The sequence below is a fragment of the Danio rerio genome, chromosome 1, assembly GCF_052040795.2.
Source record: "Danio rerio strain M-AB ecotype USA chromosome 1, GRCz13ab, whole genome shotgun sequence".
NCBI lineage: Eukaryota > Metazoa > Chordata > Actinopteri > Cypriniformes > Danionidae > Danio > Danio rerio.
This window is the reverse complement of record NC_141021.1, coordinates 26,636,233-26,664,066: the sequence shown is the minus strand read 5'-3', so window position 1 is coordinate 26,664,066 and position 27,834 is coordinate 26,636,233. Positions and strand designations below refer to the sequence as shown.

General features: G+C 34.5%; 2 protein-coding genes across 11 annotated transcripts in view; one reads left to right on the top strand and one right to left on the bottom strand.

The window, feature by feature from the left end:
• trim2a (tripartite motif containing 2a) overlaps positions 1 to 5,944 on the top strand; it is a 51,971-nt gene extending 46,027 nt beyond the window's left edge. Inside the window, exon 8 of one of the 3 annotated variants that reach the window (XM_087234853.1) lies at positions 223 to 5,944. In XM_087234853.1, coding sequence (XP_087090979.1) covers positions 223 to 375 — 153 coding nt within the window. In that variant the 3' untranslated portion in view covers positions 376 to 5,944. 3 annotated transcript variants of the gene reach the window in all.
• Positions 5,945 to 7,482: 1,538 nt separating this feature from the next.
• The window catches only part of tmem131l (transmembrane 131 like), a 92,446-nt gene continuing 72,094 nt past the window's right edge, over positions 7,483 to 27,834 (bottom strand). For all 8 annotated transcript variants that reach the window (XM_087237195.1, XM_087237196.1, XM_087237197.1 and 5 more), the window contains exons 21-34: positions 25,944 to 26,086; positions 25,554 to 25,740; positions 23,101 to 23,286; positions 22,863 to 23,009; positions 17,831 to 18,374; positions 17,057 to 17,187; positions 16,470 to 16,603; positions 14,793 to 14,969; positions 14,518 to 14,596; positions 12,689 to 12,798; positions 10,488 to 10,617; positions 10,307 to 10,383; positions 10,085 to 10,221; positions 7,483 to 7,996 (exon numbers count right to left, since the gene is read on the bottom strand). In XM_087237195.1, coding sequence (XP_087093321.1) covers positions 7,682 to 7,996; positions 10,085 to 10,221; positions 10,307 to 10,383; positions 10,488 to 10,617; positions 12,689 to 12,798; positions 14,518 to 14,596; positions 14,793 to 14,969; positions 16,470 to 16,603; positions 17,057 to 17,187; positions 17,831 to 18,374; positions 22,863 to 23,009; positions 23,101 to 23,286; positions 25,554 to 25,740; positions 25,944 to 26,086 — 2,497 coding nt within the window. In that variant the 3' untranslated portion in view covers positions 7,483 to 7,681. The remainder of the gene's footprint in view (positions 7,997 to 10,084; positions 10,222 to 10,306; positions 10,384 to 10,487; positions 10,618 to 12,688; positions 12,799 to 14,517; positions 14,597 to 14,792; positions 14,970 to 16,469; positions 16,604 to 17,056; positions 17,188 to 17,830; positions 18,375 to 22,862; positions 23,010 to 23,100; positions 23,287 to 25,553; positions 25,741 to 25,943; positions 26,087 to 27,834) is intronic.

Here is a 27,834-nt window from a genome sequence, read left to right as displayed (position 1 = left end):
TTTTCTAAATTTAAGTAGGTTTAACATGAAACAATTCATGTTCCTTAAAAAAATAAACTCATATAGGTTTGGATGGTACCATTTGAGGCTGAGTACATAAGTGGGTGAATTTTCAGTTTTGGGTAAACTATTATGTCTTTTAAGATGTTAATTAAAATGTCATCACATATATTTAGGTCCTGGATGATGTACGAGTTAACTTCTTTATATCATCTCTACCAGGTGTTTGACAGCAGTGGATCATTTCTGTCCTACATCAACACATCCGCAGACCCTCTTTATGGCCCACAAGGTCTGGCTCTGACCTCAGATGGCCATGTTGTGGTGGCAGACTCTGGGAACCACTGTTTTAAAGTATACCGTTATCTACAATAGCACTCTCATCTCTACGAATAAACACTTGCACTTATTCCTTAACGCTGCCGCCCTTGTGCCAAACCTAGACCCTCGTATTGCATTGAAGTTGTGTTGTTGTGGCCTCGTTTGTGACACCCTCACCTTTAAGAAAATGAAATGAGCTTCTGTTTCTTCGTCATAATAGGTTACAAGTTTAAAAAACAACAATGGTTTCATTATTTAAAGGAACAGTTTACCAAAAATATGAATTCTGCTATTTACCCTCAGGTTGTTCAAATACAGTGTCCTATAAAACATGCTTTATACTGACCCTGACCCTTCAAGTGAATTATGACCACAAATGCTGCTCTATATTCTTAGTCATATGAAGAAGTTATGATGAATTCTCCAAAATTTGTTGCTAATCAACAATCTCTAAAATCAAATCTAGTATTTTGAGGGATTATAGCACTGACATATTTTGTGCTTCATTTGATTATCAAAGTAAGCAATAAATATATTATTAGCTTGTATTATAAAATGATGTAATAATAATTCATAAAAATAACAAAACCTTACATTTATATAGCACTTTTCTGGACACTCAAATCGCTTTACACAATTTTAGGGGAATCTCCTCATCCACCAGCAGTGTGCAGCATCCACAGTGCTCATTGAGCAGTATAGAGTCCCAATCAATATACTGGGGTGCTAGGACCCACACAGACTGCAGGTTGAGCGCCCCCTGCTGGTCTCACTAACACCACTTCCGACAGCAACATAACTTTCCCATGTGGTCTCCCATCCAGGTACTAACCAAACGCAGCCCTGCTTAGCTTCAGTGGGCGACCATGTGATACAATACATTTGCACAAGTGAATTTGTGATGAATAAGAACTATTAAATGTAGATCTGAGACTATTGTAGGGAAAGTCACTTCACAAATTGCCTTTATTTTATGCTTTTAAATGAAAATTTTAGTGCAACAGGCGTGAATGAGGGAGCCCCTGACAATCTTGAATTTATGAGTGTTTGCAGAGCTTCAAGTGTTTGTTTATTTGAATTGAACGATTCAAGCCTTTGTTTCAGTGCATTTCCACACACTGGTCATTTCAGTTTCACTTGAAATTAAACTATGCTTGATGTTCAGTCAGCTTTATCAAATGAAATGAGTGTAGTTAACTCAAAATCTACTGAAAGTTTATCTTACTCATTTGAAAAGAGTTTTGAAGTCAGTGTTGAAGTTAATGAGTTAATTAAATACCCCATTACTTCAACCTAAATGTAGTAAGTTCACAGTACTCGTATAGATTAGTTTTTTTTTTAACTCAAATGGTTTGTCACAATCGGTTTCCTCAACGGTTTGAGTTGAGCTTTAAACCAGCTGAGTACGGTAAAACCCAATAAGTTGAGTTCTCTTGATTAGTTGGGTTTTTCTGTGCTCTAATTGCTTTGTTTACTCAAGTGGATTAAGTTAACAGTACTCATTAGGATTAGTTTTTGAACTTAAGTGGTTTGTTGCAATCGGTTTCCTCAAATGGTTTGAGTTACCTTAACTTTTTAGGTTTGACAGCGTAGATAAGTTTATTTTTTTGTGTGCACATAATACTACTAATAATACTAATGATAATTATAATAATAAAACATTTTTGACAGCTCATTACCCAATTTAACCATAATTTAAATGCTCAACCCAGATAAAATTTATTTAAAACCAATAAAAGCTACTTAAACTAGCTACACTGAAAAAAATAAATAAATAAATAAAAAGTTGAATTAAAATTTTAGGACAACAAACTATAGGATGTTTTTGAGTTTACTCAACTTTAATTGAGTCAAGTGCAGTATTTTGGTTAAAAGTTGAGAAGATTAAAAAAAAGTCCTGAAGTTTGTTGCTTGAAATTTAAGCTGAGTCAGTTTTTTTTCTTTTACAGTTACTTTGTTTTAAAACATTTACACAACCATTAATCAACATATTTTATGGTGCAAAATGTGATTGTAATGGTGGTAGATGTTGTTTAATTTAGGGTAACAGCTATGTTATGATATTTCAGCATTTATATAAACATATAAACAAAAGTGACTTTATCTGTTGCAGGTTATTTTACGAGAAATTGTCCATTTTTCTTAAACTCATTTTGGTATGTAAATCTGTTGCTGTTGTTCATTTTACAGACATATTTTTTGTTGCCCCTGTAGGTTTTCATTGTATGAAAGAGAATGTTCATTATTCCATTATACCCCCCCCCCCCCCCCCCCCCCCCCATCCCCCCTAAAATACACCTGTTTTTCCTCATGGAAAGAAAGAGATCAAAGGTATTTGGAACAACATGAGGATGTGTACAGTCAAGCCTGAATTTTCCGGCTGCAAATGAAATTGCAGAATCTAGTTTTGGTTGAAACTGTTGCTTTAAGAAAGAATCTAGATCAGGGGTGCCCAAACTCGGTCCGGGAGGGCTGGTGTCCTGTATATTTTAGTTTCAACCCCAATCAAATACACCTGAACCAACTAATCAAGCTACAAGAAACTTCCAGGCAGGTTTGTTGAAGGAAGTTGGAGCTAAACAATGCAGGAGTTTGGGCACCCCTGATTTAGATTGTTATTCTGTTCTTTACTTTTGACTCGAAAACTGCTTTCCAATAAGGTGAATATTTCTTCTGTATGTTATTCTTTTTATACCACTCAGATTAAAAAGGGAACTCGACAAACTAACAGCATGTGTAAAGTTCTGCAATTCTAAAAAAAACTATTGAATGTTATATTTGTAAACGAGTAAACTGTCACCCCATAAAAAGATGTCACTGTATTGGCCAGTATAGTCATTATTGGGCCAGAAGTATGTTTTAAGAGATATCAGGAATATTTATTGAATATGCCACAGTTTAAATGTGCTTGTCTGATTGTGTGATGTGCGCAGATGTGGTTGCTACAATGTTTGTGCAGTATGATGCAGTTACATCTTATCACTGTAAACCTTAATATGCAAGAAACCAATCACTTGATATGCTATTTAGATATGGTAAAATAAATATTTTAAAGGCACAATATGTAAGAGCTTTCCATTAAAATATCCAAAAGCCAAATAGAACAGTGTTTTAAGTGTTCAAATCCAGAGAAATAAGCAATTTCAGTGACATGGACCATAAAGATGTTTTGCTAATGATGTCATACACCCTCGATTTCCAGTTGTGTTTAACATGGAAACACCCAATTAGCTTTAATATCTTTTGCATTTTATTAGACCACAGGTGTCAAAGCCAGTTCCTGGATGGCTACAGCTCTACACAGTTAACCCTGCTTCCACACACTTACCTGTAGGTTTCAAACAAGACTGAAGGACACAATTAGTTTGATCAGGTGTGTTTAATTTGGTGTTAGAATTAAACTGTACAGAGCTGCGGCTCTCCAGGAACTGGCTTTGACACTAAAGTATTTGACTGCTTTTATTCAACAGTTTTCAGCCTCATGCTGCTTTATAATAAGATAATACATTTTAATCAATTTAGAGAAAATTACATTTGTGAGTCCTGTTGGATATAATGAAAACCACATCTCCCATGATTCCACATTCTGTCACGTTATCACCAAACTTCGCCTTTGTTTGTTAATACGCGCCCTCTGGTGGTGAAAATTATATATTGTGCCTTTAAACCCTTTCATGCATGAATTATGAAAACCATTATGATTGTACTTTAATATGATGGTAAACTTGTCAACAATTTTTACAAAATTCTGTTTGATTTAAAAATATGTGAACACCATGCAACAAAGTTAATAAAATGGGTCAATATGGAACAAATAGTTATCAATTATTAACAGTAACTACGTTTACATGGACATCAGTAATTATTTGCCTTGATCTGAATAAGATAATAATATGATTAAAGCAGTTATAGCACATAATTCGATTAACGTCATTGCATCACCTCATTTTCTGCTGAGTTTCATGTGCTTCTGGGGTTTCATTTTTAATTTGTCGACTTTAAGTGCAGTTTGGCACTTTTACTTTTATTCAGGAACATTTCATGCATGCCACTTTGACAAACAAAATAATGGATGTAAGTATGAACTGCTGGAAGAGTTTTAATGGAATGTGATACCCATGCTGTATGAGGGGGGATCTTGTTTCGCAATACAGCTGTTTGTGGTTCTTAACTGACTCTGTAGGTGTAGAGAACAATGACAAACAGACGTTTGTGAACAGAGCATCCTTTCGCAAAATGAGGCGAAAATCCTACACGACAGTAATAGTTTATATGTCTGTACTGCACTTCAATAATGCAACTGAAATCGACCTACTCCACATGTCTTAATTCCATTTCTGTTTAGTTCAATTATGACTTTAGTCATAATTGATTCAAACATTATTTTGTGTGAAAGTCTTAAATAACATATTTTATATGAAATGTAATAGACAATCTAGCAGATACCAGAAATCAGACTTGCAATGTATCTGACACTATTGTTGCATGATGTCCACACACTACATTTTATGTCAAATTTGAGTTTATGAAATACTAACATCTACTCATCATTAGCCATCCTCTTTGAATGTTATCACTCTATTGAATGGACGTTATCAGTGGTCATTAACTGATTGATATGAGCCAGTAGGGGCCTTGGACATGGTTAATCAGCTATACTAATAGAGAAGACCCCAGATCCAGATCTGTTTTTACATTACTGTGGTGGTTGGGTTTAGGGTTGAGGTAGACGTTAATACAATACAATTAATGGGAAATTTAGTAAATAATAAAAATAATACTTGTTAACTTCAGGCCGCAGCCGTATGTGATCTAAAGCTAATCAACCATGTGTATTGATGATAACAGCCTTCTGAGCCTACCAGTAGGCACAGAAGGCCACTACTGGCCCATATCTATCAGCTGATAACCACTGAGAACGCCCATTCCATCAGTCATCTTGTAATAGTAATGTCATCAAGCAACAAATGTATTTGTAATGCAAGATAGTTGGCACAGTTACTATACTGCTGCCAGTCCACTGACCTCAAGTTGTTTGGAGAAAATTACTTTAATAATAAACCTAATATTGAGTTAAATTTGATGTCTGCAAATCTGGACACCATGCATGAAAGGGTTAATATTTTTTCACCATTACAAATCTTACCTTTTTATTAAATATGATAATTTCTCTCAAAAATGCACATTCATGTTCATAATTTAGAGAAAAAAAGCAGTATGAATGAGTGATGTTTCACAAACTCATATGATCTAGCAGCACAAACACATGTGCAGTGTTATTATGAATTGGCCTGGGCCTAAATATTTATCTGAAGACATGCATTTAATTGATGATCACCATGTTTTGTGATGTGATGCGTTTTGTTATGTTCATATTCTATAGAAGTGAACAAGTGCCCAAGACTTTTTTTTTTTATCCAGTGCCACATAGATGAATGCAGACTTTTGCTTGTCTTGTGTCTGCTGTACTGTACAGTCTTACTGTTACACACAGGGAACTAATGCTGCTTGTTTGCACAAAATACACCAATATTGTACATTCCAAAATGTATTTCTTCCTTATATAACGCTACCTATTCCAAACCTGCTTTTAGTCACTCAATAAAGCTTGATTTTCAGTCTGTTCGGTTGTTTTCAGCACCTTTTGTTCGGTGTAAAACAGGCCTTTACATTGTTCTTAATGCTAAATTAATGTGAGCAGTGTTTTTTTTCACAGCACATAAATAAACATTGCATTATTTGACATGTTCTGGCTATACAGTGATCATTCCAGCTGCTCGTTAACGCAAATTTCTAATCAGCCAATCCCATGGCAGCAACTCTGGTCAAGATGATCTGCTGCAGTTTAATCAGAGCAACAGAGTGAGGAAGAAAGGTGATTTAAGGCACTTTGAACATGGCATGGTTGTTGGTGCCAGACGGGCTGGTCTGAGTATTTCAGAAACTACTGATCTACTGGGATTTTCACGCACAACCATCTCTAGGGTTTACAGAGAATGGTTAAAGAAGGAGAAAATACCCTGTGAATGGCAGTTCTGTGGGCACAAATGCCTTGTTGATGCCAGAGGAGAATGGCCAGACTGGTTCGAGCTGATATAAAGGCAACAGTAACTCAAATAACCCCTTGTTACAACTGAGGTATGCAGAAGGGCATCTCTAAACACACAACACGCCAAACATTGAAGCGGATGTGCTACAGGAGCAGAAAACCACACCGGATGCCACTCCTGTCGGCTAAGAATGGGAAACTGAGGCTACAATTATTCACAAAGGTTCACCAAAACGATTGGAAAAGCGCTGCCTGGTCTGATGAGTCTCGATTTCTGCTATGACATTGGGATGGTATGTCGGATCCCTTTATGTCCACAGTGTACCCATCTTCTGAGTGCTACTTCCAGCAGGATACACCCCATGTCATAAAGCGCAAATCATCACCTGGTTTATTGAACATGACAATAAGTTCACTGTACTCAAATGGCCTTCACAGTCACCAGACTCGATACAATAGCATGAATTAGCACATTGCTAGTATGTTTATAGTATGAAATAGCATGTTGCTAGTATGTTTATAGTAGCATGGTTTTAGCATGATTGTAGTATGACTTAGCATGTTGCTAATATGTTTACAGTATGAATTAGCATGTTGCTAGTATGTTTATAGTATGACTTAGCATGTTGCTATTATGTTTATAGTATAAACTAGCATGTTTTAGCATGATTTTAGTATGACTTGGCATGTTGCTAGTGTGTTTATAGTATAAATTATCATGTTGCTAGTATGTTTATAGTATGAATAAGCATGTTGCTAGTGTGTTTATAGTATGAATTAGCATGTTGCTAGTGTGTTTATAGTATAGATTAATATGTTGATATATGAGTCTGGTCCAATATTAAATCGATAGGACTTTTCCAAATTGTCCAGGTCACTTTTCGGAAAACTGTAAGACAGATCAGTTGGAAAAGGTCTAGCAACTTAATTCAGTATAGTTTGGAGGTTTGGAGTGAGTTTGGTGTTTGTAGCTTGAACAGTCTAGGAGGAGATTAGTCTCAGAAGAAGAATAAGTCTATGTAGTATAACAGTATATTGGCTTCCTCCAGCCACCATACTAATTTAACTCACTAATGATTAAACCTTGCAGTAATTCACAACACAAGATCAAGTACAAAACTCTTTTTTTTTTAATTTTCAATGGTCAAACTTGCAAAACATCTAGAAAAATATACAACAAAATGCTGAACCTTACCACAACAACAAACATAAAAGAAAGAAGAATATTCACATTTTCCCCATTAGAGATAAAAGCACATTCTTTTTTGTTTTTTCTTCTTCTTCTCCTCGTTATGGAACAGCACCGTTAGCTCACATGTCACCGCAGTAGCCTGAATCATTGGAGAGCTGAGAGTTGGAGCTCCGGTTTGAAGAGGAGTTCCATATGTCCAAATTCATGTGTGGTCCGAAGGGGTTGAAGCTGGAGAAGTGCTTCCCGGGACAGGCGCCGCCGGGTTCACGGCTGAAGGGGGCGACCGGTGAGATGGGTGTATGGGGGGTGTGAGGCGAGACTGGTGCTGAACGCTCTGGGTGGAAGTGACTCTGGTAAGGCTCGCTTTGGGGTGTCCAGATTGAACCGAACAGACTGGACATGGGGGACAGACTTCTGGTTCCTGAAAAGTATGGCTGGAAAACAAAGACGAGAGGAAAATTGAAGTCATACAAGCACACTAATGAACTCCCATAAACAAGTTTACCGAAACAACCCATCGACCAAATTTACATGGAAACCAATGCAAGTAAACCATATTTACAAAACTACTTTATTTAGTGGTAGTGACATCAAAATGCAATCATTTGTTCATTTAACTTAGAATATTTATGTCGATTATCATATCGTATCATATGTTCGTATGAGCGCTGTTTTTACTAAAGCTCTATTTTTGTAAATATTCAAGGGTCATTTGATTATAATCAGTTTTATTTTGTTGTACAAACACCTCTTCATGGCTTACACATGCTGGTGGTGTAATAAATTTGATAATTTTGCTAATATTCGAATCAAATTGTCTTATTTAATAGATTTTCCTCATACGCTTATTAAGATTTGCATAAAACTATGTGCTTTAGTCAAATTGTACTGCTGATTGAATTGAAGAAGTTAAAGTAAATGTGCATGCTGTATGTACATATGTCTCCCCTCTTTGATGTAGTTTTACAAAAAATAATGAACTAATAATCAATATTGAAAAGAACAATTGCCAGTAAAGTCACTAAAGTTACCCAAACTGCTTTTGTGGGACAACACAATTGGCTGGGACTGGCTGTAGTATTTTGATAGCAATTTAAACTACCCCTTTAATATGTACTATAAGAAACAAAAAGCTAGAGCAGACTGCATATAGTCTGTGGAAGAATGACATACGCTGGGTCATACACACAACATCCACAAATATTTTTCAGCAGCTGATGTTTGACACAATAAACATACTGATTTGCATCATCACTGGTGACAGGTAATGCTTGAAATATAAACGTCATGTCTGCTGTACTAAGATGCATCAGTTATTTCAGATTTCCACTTTTTTCTTGTGCTTGAAATGTTAAAATGACCCTCCTATGAACTATCAGTCACTGAAATGGTCCCCTGCCAATTTGAGTTTGAGTCATATAATATGCATTTATTTTTATCTAATTATCCCAGCTAATCCGACATGAGTCGTTCAGCGATTCATTTCTTCCTAAACCCCTCCTTAGCACGATGCTAATCTGCACTGAGTGGTCCGATGTCCCAGTCTGTTGTGATTGATCGACTGCATTCAGTGCAAGACAGAGAGAAATGTCCACTAGATCCTTTCAGAGGTGCATCCAGCTCTGTGAGCTCATAAACTCCTCCAGAAACTTAACCTGGATGGAGGCTTTTAAGCTCCTAAATAAATGCGGCGCAAAATGTCAGTTCAGATTTTTGAACTCGAGCGATTCGAGCGTATCGTGCCATTTGTGTCATTTGCGCTGCACCATTTGTGCGTATTGCGCCACAGGATGTCTATTCGCGAGTTTGCATTGACTTAACATGGAAATTACTCATGCTTGACTCACGCAAGAAATGAAGGAAAAACTAGTGGAAATTTAGCAGGATCCCCCATGTCTGTAGAACATGTCATGTAAACAATATCACAACCGGGTTGAAAAAGAAAAAAAAGGTGGAGGAGAAATTGCTAAAGTCAAACCCAGGTGAGCAAATATGTACATTTTCTACCCCAATAAAGGATTCTTTCTCATTACATTGTTAATAACAATACATATATTACGTGTTTTTGGTTGTGAGACACAGTTTGGACAAAGTATTCATCGATTCTTCCTATTTTAAAGTCATGCAGTGCGAAACTCCCTGTTGCCGATCCATAATAGGGGCTCTTTAAATGCGATTTTCTCAGTTGTATTTATTATGTTTAACGCTCATATTTCAGGTTTTCAAATTGTTGTGTCACCAAATATTAACCTAGTTAAACAAAGTATACATAAATGGAAATCAAATTTATTCAGGCATCAAGTGACGTATAATCTCAATTTAGAAAGGCATACAATTAAGCCAATTATGTAATTAATCACCTTAAGCACTGGAAAAATCGATGTTACATTTTTACCCAGTGTTTTGCTTCAAATATTCTTTTCAAGATATTGCAGAATTTGTCAAATTGTCTCAATAAATATAACTCGCAAATATTACTTTTAAAAGAGTTATACGAATAGAAACGCAGATATACAGCTCACCTTGCTGCCCACACAGCTGCCAGTGTCCCATGTAGAGTTGATATCATGGGCTCCATTCTCACCCCACACCGGCTGATGGCTGTGGCTAATGGTTTGGCTTTCAGGGCATGAGAATGCATTTTGGTAATTGCCGTTACCTTTATGGACAAAACAAATAAAAATCTGTCATTCTTCACATTCTGAAAGAGTGCAAACTTGAGTTGCTTTCAGCAAACTCCTGACCTGTTGGCACGTAGTTGCTGCGGTCACTGTAGGGATACTGACTGCTACACTGACTGCTCATGTTGTTCCAAGGGAAGCTGCACAATAATAACACCTAATCATTGGAATCTGATAGTGGATGGGCATCAATTATGTGAAGAAAAAAAAATGCTAGATAAGTAGAAAGAAGCTGGAGACGTACCCATCATATCTGGATGAGGGATTCTGAGGGACAAACGGGAGAGATTCACTCATGTTGTACCTGAATTCATTGGTCAGAGGAACGGAGTTGACTGACCACGTCTCTTCCATCATGCTGGAGCCAATTACGTCTGGGGAAAGCAAATTGCACATTAAAACAGTCATATAAATCTGACATATTTAAGGCTGAATTTACTGGATGAAAAATATAGTAAAAAAAAACAGCAATACTGTGAAATACTATCACAATTCAAAGGAACTGCTTCCTATTACAAACATTTCAATATGCGAATGAGATTATTTATTGCTGTGATTTTCTCATTGAAACACTTAAGTTTACGCATCTTTATTGTCATAGGTTTCTTTAGAAATTATTTTGATTATGTTTATTTGCAGGGGCAAGACAATTTGATCACCATTGAAAAAAAAAACTGAAAAAAAATTGTCTAGCTTCATATTTTTTGTGGAAATCATGATACATTTAAATAATTGATATTAAATAGAAGCTTTTTAGAGGCCACAATATAAATCTGCTTGCTGTTACTTTTTGTGACTAGTTTGATGGACACTTGTGTCGTCGTTCTGCCACCAGGACTCTTACATTTACTGCACTTTTTTGCAATTAAAACCTAATCTAATCATGACAAACTATATTAGTGTATATAGGGTATCTTTGCATACAGTTTAAGAACTCATCGCCACATTAGATTTCAACAGGAAACATTGGTGGCATTTTAACTTACATTATATTTACTAAAGTTTGATTGAAGAAAACATTATTCATACAGTATAATAAATAAAACTGCTAATCCATCAGGTGGCACGTATAGACACTTTAGAATACACATCACTTGTATCATACAGTTTTGAATTGGGAAAAGTGTACCATCAAGATGGCGAATGAAGCCCCACCTTCTAGTACCGGAACCAATCATTGACCGCTTTTAGAATGATGATACTAATAATGATGACTAATAATTTAATGATGGCTCGGACTAGAAGAGAGTTGTGTGATTTAAGTGTTTAGACATGACACTAAAGAGACAGTTGATGTTTAAATTTAATCGTGATTCTTAATATGAAATTTAATCATAAGCTTTTGGAGAATTTGATGTTTTCCCATCAAACAAAATGCTTGAGCATACTGCCCGAGGCGTTTCAAAGATGGCCGCGTAAAGTGACCTGCCTTAAAGAGACTTTAGAATAGCAAGAACAACGCTGTTGTCTTACTTACTAGAGTAAACAAAGCAATGTGATGTTAAATCTAGCAGGATTTTATTGATTTCATCCCCACAACATCCCAGAATTGACAGATTAAAGGCAAATTTTATCATACAACTAGACATTGTATAATATAAAATTTAAGACTATGTAAATCAGCTTTTAAGACTTTTTAAGAGCCTAAAATTTCTCTGAAATGGTTTATCAATTTTAAATACTTTTTAGGACCCTGCGGACACCCTGTATATATTGCTGGAAAGGTTTAAAACTTCTGAATACATATTATTTTACCACAGTTTTTTGTAAATAGGAGGAGTAATATATCAAAACACATTCACTGTCACGCTATAACCTATATTATTTAAACCATAATACCGTAGTTTAAATAAAACAATCAGGCCAATTTTGGACTTTTATGTCTAGTTTATAAATATTGTCAAACGTATAAAAAACAAGACTTATATCCCTCAACACATAGGGGATGCCCTCATATGGTCACCAATGTAAACTGGATGGGGCAAGCTGAAGTAAGCTACACCTTTCATTTACAGGGTATACAGTGGAATAATTTTCACAGCATTATGCTCACTCACTACTCTGGAGTACATTTAGAAGACCTACTTTCTCATACTTTAGGTAGCATATAGAAAATATATATTTACTCTACTTGCACTAAATTTTTTGCAAGTATTGCTACTTTTACTTGCGTGTAACTTTTTCAGCACTCTTCTCATCATTGCTGTGCTTCAAATCATACCCAACTCATGAAATATGCTTAAAAATGTCTCTTTTACATCTGTTTGGCTATTTTTTAACAGAACTAAGCAGTAACCTTAAAGATTAATTGCAGGTTGTTCTCCAATTTAAAAATAAATAGTATGTGGGAAGCTTATAATAGGCGTGATAATGCACATCCAACTGACTGACATCATATAACTTGATGCTGCTGTCTGTGATAATAATGCATTAAAATGCCCTTACCGATGTTTTTGTCCACACCTGCAGCTACATCTGCGAAGGTGTGAGGAAGTGCTGGGACAGGACCCATTTCTGAGCTTTGGTATGGTTCTCTGTCATAAAGATTGTTCATGCTGTGGATAAATTCATAATCATACAATCAATTTCCAATTTCTATTTTAGAATATATCTGTATTTTCTGTGTTTTGTGATTCATGTTTTTTCTTCACTTATTTAGGCTTTTAAATTGCATTATGGGATCTTGATCTTTCTTCTAACAACTTTTAACCTTGAAAATGTGACTTTTATGAACATTTTTAATAGTTTGAAGTGATAGACTGTCTGGGTTAGTGTTGTACATTACAGTGGTTCCCAAATGGCAGGGGGTCACTTGGTGATTTCCAAAAATCAAATACATTTTATTCAACTATTAGAATGACCATATTTCAGCCATAACCAACAGAAGATAAAAATAGTCGTTTTTAATAGTAAAAAACAAAAACATTTACAAATGAAACAAATGAAGAGCCATCAGCCTTTAAATGACTTTTTTCATATGATTGGTGCGTTTTTATTAGATTAACAACACAGCAATAGCTTCAGCTGTAGCAGATTGACTTTATAGCACAATCAAGTACATTAAAATAAATACAGTCCACAACTGCACAATGAGGATGATCTGTGAGTGGCTGTCTACAAAACAAACCAAGAATTGACTTCCGCCAGTCTCATAAGTTGTGGTAAATAGTAAATTAAACAAATTAATAAATGACTGTAAAAATATTATGTTTGTTAGACTGTTGCTTTTTTGTGTTGTCAATAAGCTCATGTTTATATAGGCCTACTGTTGTGTGTGCAACGTTTGTATATTTATAACCGCCACTGAGAAATTTGGGAGTCGTGAGTAACTGGCACTGTTATTTTAGGGGTTGCGGGCTGAAAAGTTTGGTAACCCCTGGTATATTATCCTACAAAATCCTGCCAGTACATTTTCATTTATTTTAAAAACTCAGTTCTCTTTATATTATTTCTTAAACAACATCTTGTCTCAAACTACTAAAATAATAATAAAAGTCAAGTTACTTTGTTAAACTGCTGAGCTGAATTTTCAACATCAAAAATTGACAAAAAATCAACATCCCATAATGCAATACGCAACCATAGATAAAGAGGAAACAATTATGTATAAAAGAAAAATTACATAAAAGAATATATATATATATATATATATATATATATATATATATATATATATATATATATATATATACATACACACACAGTTGAATATTAGCCCCCCAGAATTAATAGTACACCGGTTTACTTTATCCCCATTTTCTGTTTAATGGAGAGCACCTTTTTTCCAACACATTTCTAAACATAATAGTTTTAATAACTCATCTCTAACAACTGATTTATTTTATCTTTAACATGATGACAGTAAATAATATTTTACTAGATATGTTTCAAGACACTTCTGTACAGCTTAAAGTGACATTTAAAGGCTTAACTAGGTTAATTAGGTTATCTAGGCAGGTTAGGGTAATCAGGCAAGTTATTGTATAACGGTGGTTTGTTCTGTAGACTATCGGGAAAAATATAGCTTAAAGGGGCTAAAAATTTTGTCCTTAAAATGGCTTTTAAAAAATTAAAAACTGCTTTTATTCTAGCCGAAATAAAACAACTAGGACTGCCTCCAGAAGAAAAAAATATTATCAGACATACGTTGTAAATTTACTTGCTCTGCTAAACATCATTTGGGAAACATTTTAAAAATAAAAAAAAATTCAAAGGGGGCTAATAATTCTGTATATTCACAAAATAAAACAGAAATTAAAATGTTGTGCTTTTACCTTGGATTTTTGCAGGTATAGTTCATGTTCAGGTAACATTCCTGGTCTTTTAAATATGGATTGTATTGAATGTTGTCTCCTAAAATAAATGCAACAAAAATTATCAATTAAAATGTTTCTGATACTGCTTGAAACTAGTGGATAAAGTTTTCCCTTCATTTTAGAATGTATTTGATCGATATTAAGTCCAACCATTTCAAAACTAAATTATTAAGAGAAAGATAAATAAAATAAACAACAAACGTGTGTTTTAAGCATGCATAGGGATGTCTTACTCCTGCAGGGGTGTCTGTTTGGATCTCTTTCCCCCTCTATGCTGCTGGCACTGCTCCAGCTGCCCCAGGACCCTCGGCTGGCTCGCACACTGCCTGATGAACTGCTGGAGTCAGAGCCAGATTCCCACTGCAGACGCCGCTCTGGACACTTACGCCTAGGTCTGCCCAAACACGTGCCTGAGTGTGTGCAAAAACAAATATTAAAAAAAAAAAAAAGGCCCAGGGCATTTAACTGAAACATTAGTTACATTTAAAACTATTCACAGATGGAAAATACCATAAACAAAAAATTCAGCCAAACAGGTTTCTGTTTACGAAGGGTGTGTTTGATAAAAAAAAAAATCAGTAATGTTGTGAAACATTATTACAATTCAAAATACCCTATTTTTAAATTATTTATTAAATGGAATTTTTTGCAGTCATTACTCCAGTTCTTATTGTCACAAAAAAGATTTAATTCTTATCAATACAAAAAAAAAACTGTGATGTCATTTAAAAGCATGGGGTACATTTATAATATGTATATTATTATGATTAAATAATTCTTTAACAAAGTTAACAAAATAACTATATTCTAATCAAGATTTCTGTATCAAATAAAGTACTTTTTATTCAAAGAAACCTCCAAAAATGTAATCATAGTTTCCAGCAAACAATTATGCAGCAGCATGATTCTTTTCAATTGTAAGAAATGTTTCTTGAGCAACATCAACAACTAGAGAATGAAGGATGCTATGATTGGAGCTTGAGACTCTACTTTGGTGTATCAGCTGTTATGATTTATGTTTTTTTTTCTGTTTTTTTTCACCCTCCTCTCCGTTTGCTCAACCCTAGGTTTCTTATTGGTTTATTATTCTGTCCATCATCATTATGACGCTCTCCGGTTCCACCAATCCCAGGACGAGCCGCAAGTATTTAAAGCCCTGTCAGTCCAGTGTGTGGTGTGCGCCCTGCCTCGGCGTACCCTTTGTGCTCCACGCAATTTGTTTGTGCAAATGCTTCATCTATTTTGTGATCTCTCAGTTACTGTGATAATTCGAGTTGCTTGTTGAACTTTGTTGGCTTTAAGTAACATATGATGATGGTTGTGTGATTCTAAACTAAGATTTAACGGACTTATCCGGTTTGTTTTGTTTTAGTTTAGATTGATGTTTTGTTAGATTAGTTTGAGTGTTTTGCCACCCGTGTATTTTTGAGTTTTGTAGTTTGATTAGTTTAGTTCGGGTGTCGTACACACTGAAGATCTCGGTTTTTATTTGTGTTTCTTTTTGACGCCTAGTTTAGACATTAGATTTAAGGATTGTTTTGTTTTGTTAATTTCTTTGATTTGGCTTACACTCGTTGTTCTTGTTTAAAGATAATAATTATAAATGTTTGTTTGTTTTTTTTCTCCCCCATTTATTATTGTTTCATGTTTCAATTCAATTATTGAGTAAAAGCTTTAAATGAGAGTAACTGAACCTTGCCTCATTATTGATCTGTCGCACACATTACACCTGTCTCACTTAAATGTTACAGCATCCCACTTTAACATCATAAAACACGTAACACAGCTAATTTAATTCTCTCAAAAGCTGTTCCTATTGTAACTAAAATAAAGTGGTGTGAACATGACAAAAAGGGATGCTTCGCTGAGAAACTTCCCTGAATAGAAGAGGTAATGCTGTACGTCCTCACCGCTGTGTTTGAGAGGACTATCTGTGTTTGCTCCTGTTTTAGGAAGTTCGGGTTTGGCGTTTCGTGTTCGAGCAGCAGCACGTGATGGTTCTCTCTCACTCTCTGTCACCATAACAACACTGTTTTCAGGAAGCCTGTTGGAATACAAACAAAACAAAATTAAAAATATGAAAAAAAACAGCAGTTTTGTTTCCATTCAGCATGATTTTTTTGCATATTTGTCACACTTTGATGTTTTAGAGCAAACAAATATATTTGAATTAATTAGTAAATGCATCATGCAGTTTTTAAATGAAGATTTTTATAATTAAAGCACACCAAAAACATTTTTAATCATTGCATCAGAAATCAGATTTTGTTTCTGGAAATGTGTGTACAAAAAAATTAATGATATCTAAACAAATTTTAAGAGCAGGAAATGTAAATGAGGCAATTTTAGTAAAAGTTCATAATTGGGAGGCTTGAAAGTTTTATTGAAGATCTGTTATGTACATTTAAAGAAGAGTGACGGGTAAAATTTACACCACTGTGTTTATAGAGAAAAAAACTAAATTATTCATTTTTATGGCTTGATGACTGATACTCACCCAGGGATGAGCTCTGGTGCCTTCTTGCGACTCCTGCCTGCGTTTTTCTTCGTTTTGTTGATAGGAGCAGAAACCCCAAGTTCTGCATCTTTCTCTGCTCTTTTCTTTTGACTGCTGCCTCTTTCTGTTTTCTGAGACACAAATAATTCAAATGTCAAAGTGAGGTAAAACTCTTTTATAAAACATAAGCAGATTGTATTCGTGTTACAGGTGCAGTGCGTAGGATTGACTATTGGTTGAATTAGGTATTGCAGTCCAAATTCAAAATATAAGTTTTTTCCTCTCTAAAACATGCAGTTTGCCAGATTGGCAAATGTGCCTGACGATTGAGCCTTACAACGCTACAAGCTGCTCAGCTAATGTTTAACTTTGTAATATTTATATATTTGCTAATTAAAAACCACCTTATGTGGATTTTTGTAACTGTGAACCTGCCTCTCATTTTAAAGGCTGCTAACATCCTGCAGAGGTCATATTTTAATCGGTTTTCTACCAATGCAACCTAAGGTGTGAAATATAATTAGGTAAACTGTAGTTACACAAACCAAAGGCAAAAGACACATTCTGATGTGAAAATGTACATTTTCAAAGGAGAATAACTGACTTGAGCATTAGATTTTCAGATAAACAATTATGTTCACGTAATATGTTTGCAGATTCTGCAAACAAATCTGTATTTTTTTTTGAAATCATCATATTTTTATGCTTTAGTAAAGTCCAAAACGTCCACACAGCACCTTTAAATAAAATATTCTCTTGCTTTATGGATCTTACCTGTTCATCAAGATGATCCCTTTTATCTGCATTGGTTTTTCTTTTACATTCTTCATTTTCCATCACTTCGCCTGCAGGCTGAGGGACTCTGTTTGCTGTGATGTTTTCAGGTAATCCAAGAAGTGTTTCCATGGGAAACATAACAGCTGGCAAGACCTTCTCTTCCTTGGATTCTCTAAAGTGCTCTTTCTTCTCGACAGGGAGAAGGGCTTCGTCTAATATATCATTATTGTTGTTGTTGTTATTACAAATTTCTGGGTCTAATTCAAAGGTGTGATCTTTATCTTCATTGGTGGGCGAACCACAGAAGTCCGTGGTAGCAGAAACACTAGCAGCCAGAGTCGCAGGGCTGTTTTTGTATCTGCTGTATAGTAATGAAACCTTAGTTTGCTTCTTTGGAGGCTGAGAAGAACCTCCAGAGCTCTTCTTGGATGAAGGCTGCAACCGAACTGATCCATTGGCTACAGCAGGAGATCCTCTGCCTTTGCCTTTATCAGACGGGTGGCTTGTGTCAGTGTAGTTCTTACAACTGCCTTTTCCTCGACTGAAAAATAAATTACAGAAAAAAAACTTTCCAATTAAGACCCAATTAAAACCTTGCAAACTGAAAAAAATAAGAAAATGAACAAATAAACAATAAATACAATGTTGTCATCTATTTTTATCTGAATACTGATGTATTCAATGTGACCTAGATTTCATGGTTTAACAATAATCATAGAAATAAAATATCTAAAATCTTACATATTAACATATTCATAAGTACAGTAATAATATTATTTTTTATGACGGATTATAATCTAATTTATTGAATTGTATACCTTTGCTTTACAGCACTAATAGTACTAGGAGTAGTAGCATTAGTAGTAGTAGTAGTAGTGATAATAGCAGAACTTATTTTTAAACTTTTAAAAATAATAATAAAAACTTATTTTTGTAAATGTATTCATTATTTGCTTTAATATTAAATATTTGCTTGAATGTACTCATAATAAAAATTTGTGGCAGTAATTATACTGATAATTACTAAATAAGCACTTTTTTTAAAACAATAATATTAATATTTGCTTTTGCATATAACAGATTTTGTATTAAATAACAGCTTTACATTACAAACTAGTGGTGGAAATATAATATAATTTAATATCATGTAATATAGGGGCGACGCGGTGGCACAGTGGGGAGTACGTTTGCCTCACAGCAAGGTCGCTGGTTCGAGCCTCGGCTTGGTCAGTTGGCATTTCTGTGTGGAGTTTGCATGTTCTCCCCGTGTTCGCGTGAGTTTCCTCTGGGTGCTCTGGTTTTATGTGGTACACAGTGAATTGGGTATGCTAAAAAAAATTTACCATAGTGTATGAGTGTGTACAAATGAGTGTGTATGGATGTTCCCCAGTGATGGGTTGCGGCTGTAAAGGCATGCGTAAATGCGTAATGCGTAAAAAACATGCTGGAAAAGTTGGCGGTGCATTCCGCTGTGGTGACCCCAGATTAATAAAGGGACTAAGCCAAAAGAAAATGAATGAATGAATGAATGAATGAATAATATAATATAATATAATATAATATAATATAATATAATATAATATAATATAATCAGGCATGTGTCAGCTGAAAACAATAAAAGGAAGACGAGATCCCCCCACACACCCCCCCTTCAAAATATAATAATAAAACATAAATAAATAAATAATAAATAATATATGTGCGATTGTGTGAGAGAGAGAGAGAGTGTGTGAGTGTGTCTATGGGTGTGTTTAAATTTTAAAAACAATACTTCGAAAGATAACAAAAAATAATATTCTTAAAATAAATACTTGATATTGGCAACACAATATGTTTATTTTTTTTGTTTCATCAGTTTAAATGTTTGGCTGTTTAATAGTCACCCAAGTAATATTTAATAGTTTATACCAGTGGTCACCAAACTTGGCTGGTGTCCTGCTGATTTTAGCTCCAACCCTAATCAAACACACCTGAACAAGCTAATCAAGGTCTTACTAGGTATACTTGAAACATCCAGGCAGGTGTGTTGAGGCAAGTTGGAGCTAAACCCTGCAGGGACACCGACCCTACAGGACCGAGATTGGTGACTCCTGGTTTATATAATACTTTGTACTTCAATGTCAGGACAGAGCCACACACCTCCACAAGATGGTGCAACTAGCTCACTTTAGTGCTCTTGTGTTCAAGGAATATAAATTTACCTGTAATTTACTGACTCTTTATTCCACGTTATAAATAAACTACTAGTCAGTCAACAATTTGAACTGTTAAGTCATTAAATCGTTTAAAGACCCAAAAAGATTAAGTCCAGTTGAATTTAGTTGCTTAAAATACTTTAATATTTCACCCTTAAAACAATATCATACATCGCTAAAAAGAGTTTATCACTTTCCTTTTTCTTAAGCGTAGTTAATAGTTTAAATTAATTATAAAATATATTTTTATAAATTAGTACTACCCTATCATGGCGAAGCAGTGGCGCAGTATGTAGTGCTGTCGCCTCACAGCAAGAAGGTCGCTGGTTCGAGCCTCGGCTCAGTTGGCGTTTCTGTGTGGAGTTTGCATGTTCTCCCTGCATTCACGTTTCCTCCGGGTGCTCCGGTTTCCCCCACAGTCCTAAGACATGCGGTACAGATGAATTGGGTAGGCTAAATTGTGCATAGTGTATGAGTGTCTGTGTGAATGTGTGTGTGGATGTTTCTCAGAGATGGGTTGTAGCTGGAAGGGCATCCGCTGCATAAAATCTTGCTGGAAAAGTTGGCGGTTCATTTTGCTGTGGCGACCCCAGATTAATAAAGGGACTAAGCCGACAAGAAAATGAATGAATGAATAGCCTATCATCGAAACTTTCAGGTATTATATTTGAGGTGCCTGATTGTGGCACTAAATAAATGACACAAGAACAGAATATTTGCAGAGGATAATAACAAACATGCGCCCTGGCTTTATTTATAATGTACATAGAGTGCACGTTGTCATGACATGCAATTGTGAGAGCGGAAAAAGTGCACAGCCAAGCACAAATTTAAAATTATTTAATGATCAGCGGCTTCCTCATACGCGCAGGACTACACAAAATCATTATACACAATAGCCTAGATAGGTCCACAATTACATCCCTGAAAGATGTTCGGAATGAAGCGTTTACTGCTCCTCCTAGTGCACAATGTTGAACACTGAAGGGCCAAATCTGCTTTGATGACGATGAACCTCACGATGACCCCACTCCTGTATAATATAATATAATATAATATAATATAATATAATATAATATAATATAATATAATATAATAGTGCTGTCAATATTAGTGTGTTAACGAATGCGATTAATTTGAAATATTTAACATGTTAAAAAAAATTTGCGCAGTTGCAGTTTTTTTATTTCCTCTTGTGGCCGACGTGTGTTCAACATGCAAGGAAATATGGATTAGACCAAGGAAGCACTTTCTGAAGGCAAGTTTCAGGATAAAAACAATTAATTTCGCATCACCAGGCTCTCTAGCGTTTTCTCCAGTTTCATGTAATTTCGGGTGTTTCATTTTTAACTTTCGACTTTTGTTTTAATGAAATTTAATACTGCATGGCGAATGGAAAGAAAAACCTCAGCATTTCGTGGCTCGGTGGTCCTTAAAGGTAATCAAAAAATAAAAAAATAAAATAAATAAAATAAAAATAAAAATCGCTGCTTACATGGTAGACTAAATAAGACTTAATAAGAGTATTATCTTAGTCATATAAAAATTGGAGTATTGGTGTCCATGTAAATATATCAGTGAAAGTGCCGTATAAAGTAGTGAGCTGTCAGACAGCGCATTTCTCTGCCTTTCTGCATGCGCCCTCCATTGTTTCATTAAGTTTGGCGTGTTTCCCCCTTAAACGCAACTTTTGTAAAGCGTCTGCTTCACGTTGTTGAGTCAGAATCCTTACGTCAGAAATAGTCAAACTTTAGTTTAAGCAAATTTGATGAACGCTATCATGCGTGTTTAATCTGAAGAAAGTCGCTCCAGCTGCCCTGTTCTGTGCGCGTTGTGTGTGTGTCTGTGTGTGTGTCTGTGTGTGTGTTTCCTAGGAACAAACCTGCCTAAACGTCGTTTTCAGTATCCCTCAAAGTTGTTTAAATGTTTAGAGATGGTGTTACCAAAGTCCCTGTAAGAATTAGGCTTTGGTGTGACACAACGTGTGCATGCCTTGATGTACCGCTTGATGTTTCTTACGCAGCACCAGTGGCAACAAAATTAGGCATCAAAATGCATATGCTGATTCAGTTGTCCTGATTGTGATCCTACCTGTTCTCACTCTCAGCTCACATCATTCAAAAGAAAAGGTACACATTGTCCCCCTATAATGTCAAAAGACTGGGCTGTTTTAGCAACTGGAAAAATGTTCTCAACTATCAGCAATACAACTTTACAATGAGTGCTATTGTTTGTATTCAATACTTTAAACATTTTTTTTGCAGTCCACTTAGAATGTAACATGGAAATATTTTTTACTTTATTGGCATCGATTGTTTTGAAATTCAAATGGCATTAATATGCCTGTGTTTTTATTTTTGTAATATATATGGCTGTCAAGCCAGGATCTTCATGGTTTATTGTGGGTATGTTGACATGAAGAAATCTGTGCTACAAGTTAAAAATTCTAATAAACAATTATATTTTGAATTTAAATAGTTTTGTCTTGCGTTTACATTAATTTTACATTTGAATAGCCAAAATTACAAGTTTCAGTCTTTCAAATGTGATTAAATTTGATTAATTGCAAAAAAAAGTGTGATTAATTAGTAAAATAATTTATTGATTGACAGCAATAATAATATAATATAATATAATATAATATAATATAATATAATATAATATAATATAATATAATATAATATAATATAATATGAACAGCATTTACAGTAAAAAAAAATCAAATAAAAAAATATTGAAAACTTTTAGTGTCTAAAATTTGGATCATTTGTACTATATTACTATTGTTATTATTACTTTAGCAGTCATAATACTAAAGAGTGATGCAGTCTCACCTGACACCATTAGAAGAGCTGTGGTTAACACTGCTATTTTCTCGAGGTACCGAGTTGTGATTGCTACGTGGATTTGGCATGGAGAACTCACTCAGAATGTGTTGAGCTTGATGAAAAGCCATCAGACACACAACAGCCAGAGAGAAGCTGCAGGGAGAGCAGAATTTAAATTAAATGCACAGGTTGCACGTGTGGTAAAGCTGTTGATGCGGTAACAGTCAGAATACTGTGTGCTAACCAGGTAAAGGCCAGTGTGATGATCCAGAAAGACTCCTCCCAGCTGGGTCCCGGGACCACCTGAGCACACAGCGGCAGCATGTGGTGAGGAAGAGTCACATTAAGGGTGAAATGGAAAGAGGAGCCTCGCTCTGTCACCAGCGTCAGGTCTCTAATAACCCATGAGGAAGTGAAGTCTGGAGTAAATCTAGAGAGATAAAGAGTGAAAGGTTGAGACAGAGCCAAAAATAACTACACAAAAAAATCCTCCACAAATCTCTCTTTTAAATTAATAAATTATATAGGATTCTTTGCAATATTATACTTTTGCATATACATTAGACTAATCTACTTACTTATTCAGTACTTAAGCCAAATCTGAATCTAATCTAACAAAATGACTTACAATAATGGCCCAAAAACTAGTACACCCAAGTTTATGTTATAGAAAAATATTAAATAATTTTTAAAAATAGCAAAAACCAAGAGAAACTAAAAAATATATATACAATTTAGTTGACATTTTGTAGTGTCTTTTTTTTTTACCAAAGTAAAACAAAAACCCAACAGACTTGGAATGCCAAGATGATGAGTAAATAATGCCAACATTATTTAGGGTCTACTATCACTGAAAAATCTAACAAAAAAAACAATATCAATTAGGGATGTCCCGATCAGGTTTTTTTGCTCTTGAGTCCAAGTCAGAGTCATTTGATTTTAAGTACCTACTAATATCAAAACCTCACCCGATACTTCTATAATACTTAAAAAATAAATGAATACAGAAAAGAGCGAAGAGCAAAGAAACAGATGCAGGATTTTCATATTTTATTTATTGTTTTTGAGGTGCCTTATCAGGTTTGTTGTGTAAATGTAACCTTTTCATTTCCATCTCTTGCAATACCAAGTTTACAATTTGCTATGGCAATGTTGTTATCAACTTTATTATAGCTCCAGACAGTGTTTCTGCAACAAAGTGATGTCACATCGCACAGGTTGCGATTTCTGTATGAATTCAAAAAAGAGGTCTAACCTCTGCATCACCGCATAACTATAGATGTGTTAAAAAATGAAAAGATACAGATGAAGTCAGAATTATTAGCCACCATTTTTTTTCTTTTTTAAATATTACCCAAATGATGTTTAACAGAGCAAGGAAATTTCACAGTGTCTGATAATATTTTTTTCTTCAGGAGAAAGTCCTAATTGTTTTATTTCGGCTAGAATAAAAGCAGTTTTTATTTTTTTAAAAGCCATTTTAAGGTCAGAATTATTAGCCCCTTTAAGCTATATTTTTTCAGTATTCTACAGAGCAAACCATCATTATACAATAACTTGCCTAATTACCCTAACCTGCCTAGTTAACCTAATTAACCTAGTTAAGCCTTTAAATGTCACTTTAAGCTGTATAGAAGTGTCTTGAAAAATATCTAGTAAAATATTATTTACTGTCATCATGGCAAAGATAAAATAAATCAGTTACTAGAAATGAGTTATTAAAACTATTATGTTTAGAAATGTGTTGAAAAAAAAACTTTGCTCTTTTAAACAGAAACTGGGGAAAAAATAAATGGGGGCTAATAATTCTGAATTCAACTATATATATATATATATATATATATATATATATATATATATATATATATATATATATATATATATATATATTTATATATTTTATTATTTTTTTTTTCCTTCCACGTACTGATCTGGAGGTAACGTCTGATTCTGATCCAATTTGAAACCGTGTGATCGGGTCTGATTTCAGATCACGTGATCGGATCTGGACATCCCTAATATAAATATAATAATTTAGCTTTAAAAAATAAGCAAGGAGATTTCACATAACATAATAATAAACAACAGCTAAATTCTGAGTGTATCTAAGGAGGAATCTACACTGACACAACTGACATAGTGAATCATAAAAGTTGTAAAATATATATCTATCATTAGAACCAGATGATGTAGATGTGTTAGCATGGGCTAAATCAAGCATGTCTCAAGACTGGAAAAGAGAGGCCAAAACCTTTCCATTGTAGCCCTCTTGTGGCTGGATGCAGTAAAAGCCATAAAATCCCACCTTTTTTATGTAAACCAATGGGACACGAGTCAATCTAAAAAATTGGGAATGGTCATAATTGTGTGCCACAACAAATTGTGTGGGATTTTGTTTGAAGAAAACAATTTGCTATTCACTTTGGTGACATATTTGCCAGAAACACCTGTTAATTTTCTACCCTGAGCTACATACTGTCATGTTACACCATCCTTAACCTGAAGTTACAGGTAAAACTGACTTTATATCATCTCAAATCCCCTTTACATTTAATAAAGCGACAGTACAAGAGTTGCACTCTGCTTTACCCACTGCTAATACACAATATTTAAAGTCAGCATGCACACACACACACACACACACACACACACACACACACACACACACACACACACAGCAGCACTTTTAAAACTTACGCAATAGTGATTTCTGAGGAGGAGTTGTAGTCCACTCTGAAGGATCCACAGTGCTGCACTTCAAAACCATAACCCTGACATTTATATCCATTAATGTTCATGGACACTACAGTCAGCGGCAACTCGCCTGCATTCTCCACTTTAAAGCTTTTCTGGATGGCAAATAAGGGCTTACTTGATCGTAAGCCTGTGGAAAACAATAGAATTCAAACGATACTGTCAATGAACAATGAACAAAACATTGTTTCCTCTTTCAATATTAGTTATATTCTTTTAGCACAAATGAACTATTTTCTACATTGCGAATATTTCATTGCTGTATGTTTACAGAATGCCTAGGAGAAAATGTTTGTTCTCTAATTAACAGTGATGTATCAACATGTCTCTCACCATCTCTGCACTCCATGAGGGTGGACTGAGGCACATTGAAGCGCAGAGAGGCTGCAGGTCCAGGAAGCTTCCCTCCCACCCTCAACATCTCCTTTGCTCCTAATCCTTTAACCAGAACCATGTCAAACACGGTCAGGTTGTTCCTGTTAAAGAACAGATTACAGACAACATTACTGTGTGCTATCAACTAGCAAAAACACTAAAAGAAAATAAAAAGCATTAAAAGACATTGTCAAACAAACAAAGGCTCATTATCAACATTCCGGGGGTCAATGCAGGGAGTTTGTTCATAACATCTAAATCTGAATCAAATGTTTTACCTGTACACACAATTCTAGATGTGTATTCTAATTAAAATAATCAGATTTTGCCAGCATAATTTTACAGAATAACGTTAATCGCATTTTGAAGAAAAGCAGACTTTTATTTTGTTTAACGTTGGTTCACTTTAACAGCACATTATATTCTTCGTCCCAGTTTGCACAATTAATGCGTACAATTGCACTCAATCAGCTCCGGCCATTATATTGTTGTTTGCACATAAGCCAATTGCACTAGGCACTTTTTGCATAATAAGCACAATTTTAAACAACTACTATACATTGTTTACATCTGTTTACATTACTCCACAGTCAGTATTATATATTGTTTACATTCATGGATATTTATATATACACATTTCATAGTTCATATTGACACTTCTGCGTATACATGTATACATACGTGTATGACATGTATATTATGTGTATGACTGTGGATTGCAAAGGAAGAATTTTATTGTACAGGAAAACTTGTTTCCTTACTGATGTGTATTCTAATTAAATCTAATTGACAATAAACAAATTTAATTAAACTGAATTAACCCTTTAACTGCCCAACCAAGAAAACAAAATTTGGATTGCATTTCTTAACTCCTAATGTCACTAGTTAACAAACTCAATGCACCTTTTTTCCACCACATCCCATAATTTCTAAAATATCAGCCTCTACTAAATGGTAGATTTGTAGGTTTATGATAAAAGTACTGGAATTAATACATATACTATGAAAAAAAATCTGAAAATATGAAGTGTATTTATTTTATATTTTATATTTATTTAAAAACAATCAAAATAAAAAAAAATTGAATCCGAATTCATCTTTATTTTTCAAAGTATGCCATAAAATAATTCAGATTCTTTTTTAACATGATTTTGGTTTTATTGTAAAACAAACAAGAAAGCAAGTGTAGTGCAACAGATTATGTTTGTTTGATTTTTTTTTTTTTTTGTAAACCAGCAATGCTGTGTGTGTGCACCATTATTTAAAACAGTCATCCTTAAAATAATTTTAACAGTCAATAATTAAAACAGTCAAAATATGGTCAAACATTTGGTAGAACAGGCAGTTAGGTCAAAAATTTTCATTGACTTTTCCTGTGACTTACATTAGTATGATTAGACACCTAAACAAAATACCAATACATATTATTATTATTTTTTTTAAATATAATCGCTGCATTTAGTTTAAAAATATTTAACTAATAAGAAAATTATTACAGAACGAGTCAGCATTTTTGAACAAATCTCTTTAATAAAGGATTCAGAAACATGCTTATTTTAAGTAATAAAAAAACAATACTTTTTGCCACGGACTGGTCGATCAATGAGACTGATACAGTACAATCTTCATTTGAAGTCACTGTGATTTAGTTTATGCAGATCACTATCATTGAGACCACTGCTTATATCCAAATTATGAAATGTCTCTTTAAGGACTATTGTGATTACTAAACTGGGGGTAATGCATTGCATACATGAGGGGTAATGTGTTACTGTAAATAATAATATTTCTTTTCTAAGTAATGAGTAAAGTAACAAAACGTCACTTTAAAAAATTAAGTAATAATATT